At 38.4% G+C, this 1,817-nt stretch overlaps 1 protein-coding gene across 1 annotated transcript in view; it reads right to left on the reverse strand.

Annotated features, from left to right (window-relative positions):
- The window catches only part of GIF (gastric intrinsic factor (vitamin B synthesis)), a 13,916-nt gene that overhangs the window by 3,046 nt on the left and 9,053 nt on the right, over positions 1-1,817 (reverse strand). Inside the window, exon 7 of the mRNA XM_008584798.1 lies at positions 1,775-1,817. Within this exon, the coding sequence (XP_008583020.1) occupies positions 1,775-1,817 (43 nt within the window). The remainder of the gene's footprint in view (positions 1-1,774) is intronic.

The raw sequence follows: 1,817 nt of genomic DNA on the forward strand, positions 1-1,817 counted from the left end.
CTGTGCAGTGAGCAGCAGACACAATGTGCTTAAGATAACCCTGGGGAGCAGATCCTCACGTAGTGTCACTCAATTGTCAATTCTTTGGCCTTTGTTAGTACAGTAGTCCCTCCTTATCCTCTAAGGTTACGTTCCAAGATCCCCAGTGGATGCCTGAAGCAGCAGATAGTACCAAACTCTGTATATACTATGTTTTTTCCTATACATATATACCTATGATAATGTTTAATTTGTAAATTAGGCACAGTAGGAGATTATCAACAATAACTAAAAACAAAATAGAACAATTATAACAATATAGTGTAATAAAAATTATGTGAATATGCTCTCTCGCTCTCTCTCAAAATACTGTAATGTTTTCGGACTGTAGCTGACCCTGTCTAACTGAAACAGCAGAAAGTGACACTGTAATTAAGAGGGCACTTCATTCCTGCTGGACATCTCTCTGCAGAATTTAGATCATATCATCTTTTCTTTGATGGTATCTCCTCTTTTCCTTTCCGTGAATTGGCACTTTCCCTCTACGCCTCCTATAGCTTAGACTTCTCCATATTTCTTTACTGCTTCTTCTTTTTGCAAACTGTAAGCATTCTCCAAAATTTAATTTCCTCCTCTGTGATTTATTTCTGTATTTATCCTTCCCTGACAGGGGAATAGAAAGAATATGAGCTTCAGAATTGATCGAATCTGGGTTCAGCTGTCAACTCTATTAGTTACACGTTATGTGATCTTAGGAATGTTACTTAACTTCTTTGGGCCTAGGGTTCTATCTGTAAAATTGGAACAATAACCTGTCTCATGGTTTTGTTGGGTACATGTGTCTGCCACCCACTGCACGCTTCCTTAACTTGGGTCATCACCTTTATCAGATGACTGTCCAATCTTTTTTTTGCCTGTTCTGACCTCTTTTTCTAAGACTTCCTCTATACCTCCAAAAGCTTTCTAATGTTTTTATTTCAAACACCTATAATTAAATGTCTAAGAAATTAAAAATCTTTCTATGAAAGACATTTTTCTTGACACTCCTGTCAATAGTTTTGATGCTTCTCTGTCTTGACCTCTACCTCTCATCACTCATGGAGCCCTGTGGAGTCCCCCTTTGGTATGTTTATTTATCCTAGATGAAGTCCTTGTCACTTCACACCTTCATTAATGTAGTCATGCCCTTGCTTTTCTCCTTGTCTTCTATTCTCACAACCCAAGTAACATTTTACAATATGTATTTTCTTACTCAAAAACTTGCAATGCTTCTCTGCAAAATGAAGCCCAATGTCCTTAGCCTGGTATTTCAGGCTTTTTACGTTATCACCCAACTTACCCTTTCGGACGTCACTCAGTTAATTCAGTTGTGCATTCTCTCCTTTAGTCAAGCTACCCTACTCACTGACCCCAAATTTTTTACTCATTCCTATCTCAAATGCTTTGTTCTAACCATTTCTTCTTCCTAGAATGACCCCTTCCTATGTCTTCCTAAATAGTACCTATGTTTTGTGGTCCAAAGCCGTGGAGCCTTTGATTATTCTAATCCACAATGAACTCTCTCCTCTGAATTCATGTTTTTAAAACTCCATCCTGTATTGACTTGTATAATTTATTTTTTCATGAAAGCCTTGCCTTCTTACTAGAGTGCAAGCTCCTCAAGGGGCTATTAAGTAAAAACCTTTTAAATTACCAGAAGACACGAAAAGTAAGAAAACGAAGGAAGGAAGGAGAGAGAGAATGGGAATTCCGGTTAGGCCTGGGGAGAATGGTGAATTCCACTCGTAACACTCACTTGAACGTGGGATTTTTGCGCTCTGCTTCTTCTAGGACCACAA

Source organism: Galeopterus variegatus, unplaced genomic scaffold, assembly GCF_000696425.1.
Source record: "Galeopterus variegatus unplaced genomic scaffold, G_variegatus-3.0.2 Scaffold3377, whole genome shotgun sequence".
In the NCBI taxonomy this organism is placed as follows: domain Eukaryota; kingdom Metazoa; phylum Chordata; class Mammalia; order Dermoptera; family Cynocephalidae; genus Galeopterus; species Galeopterus variegatus.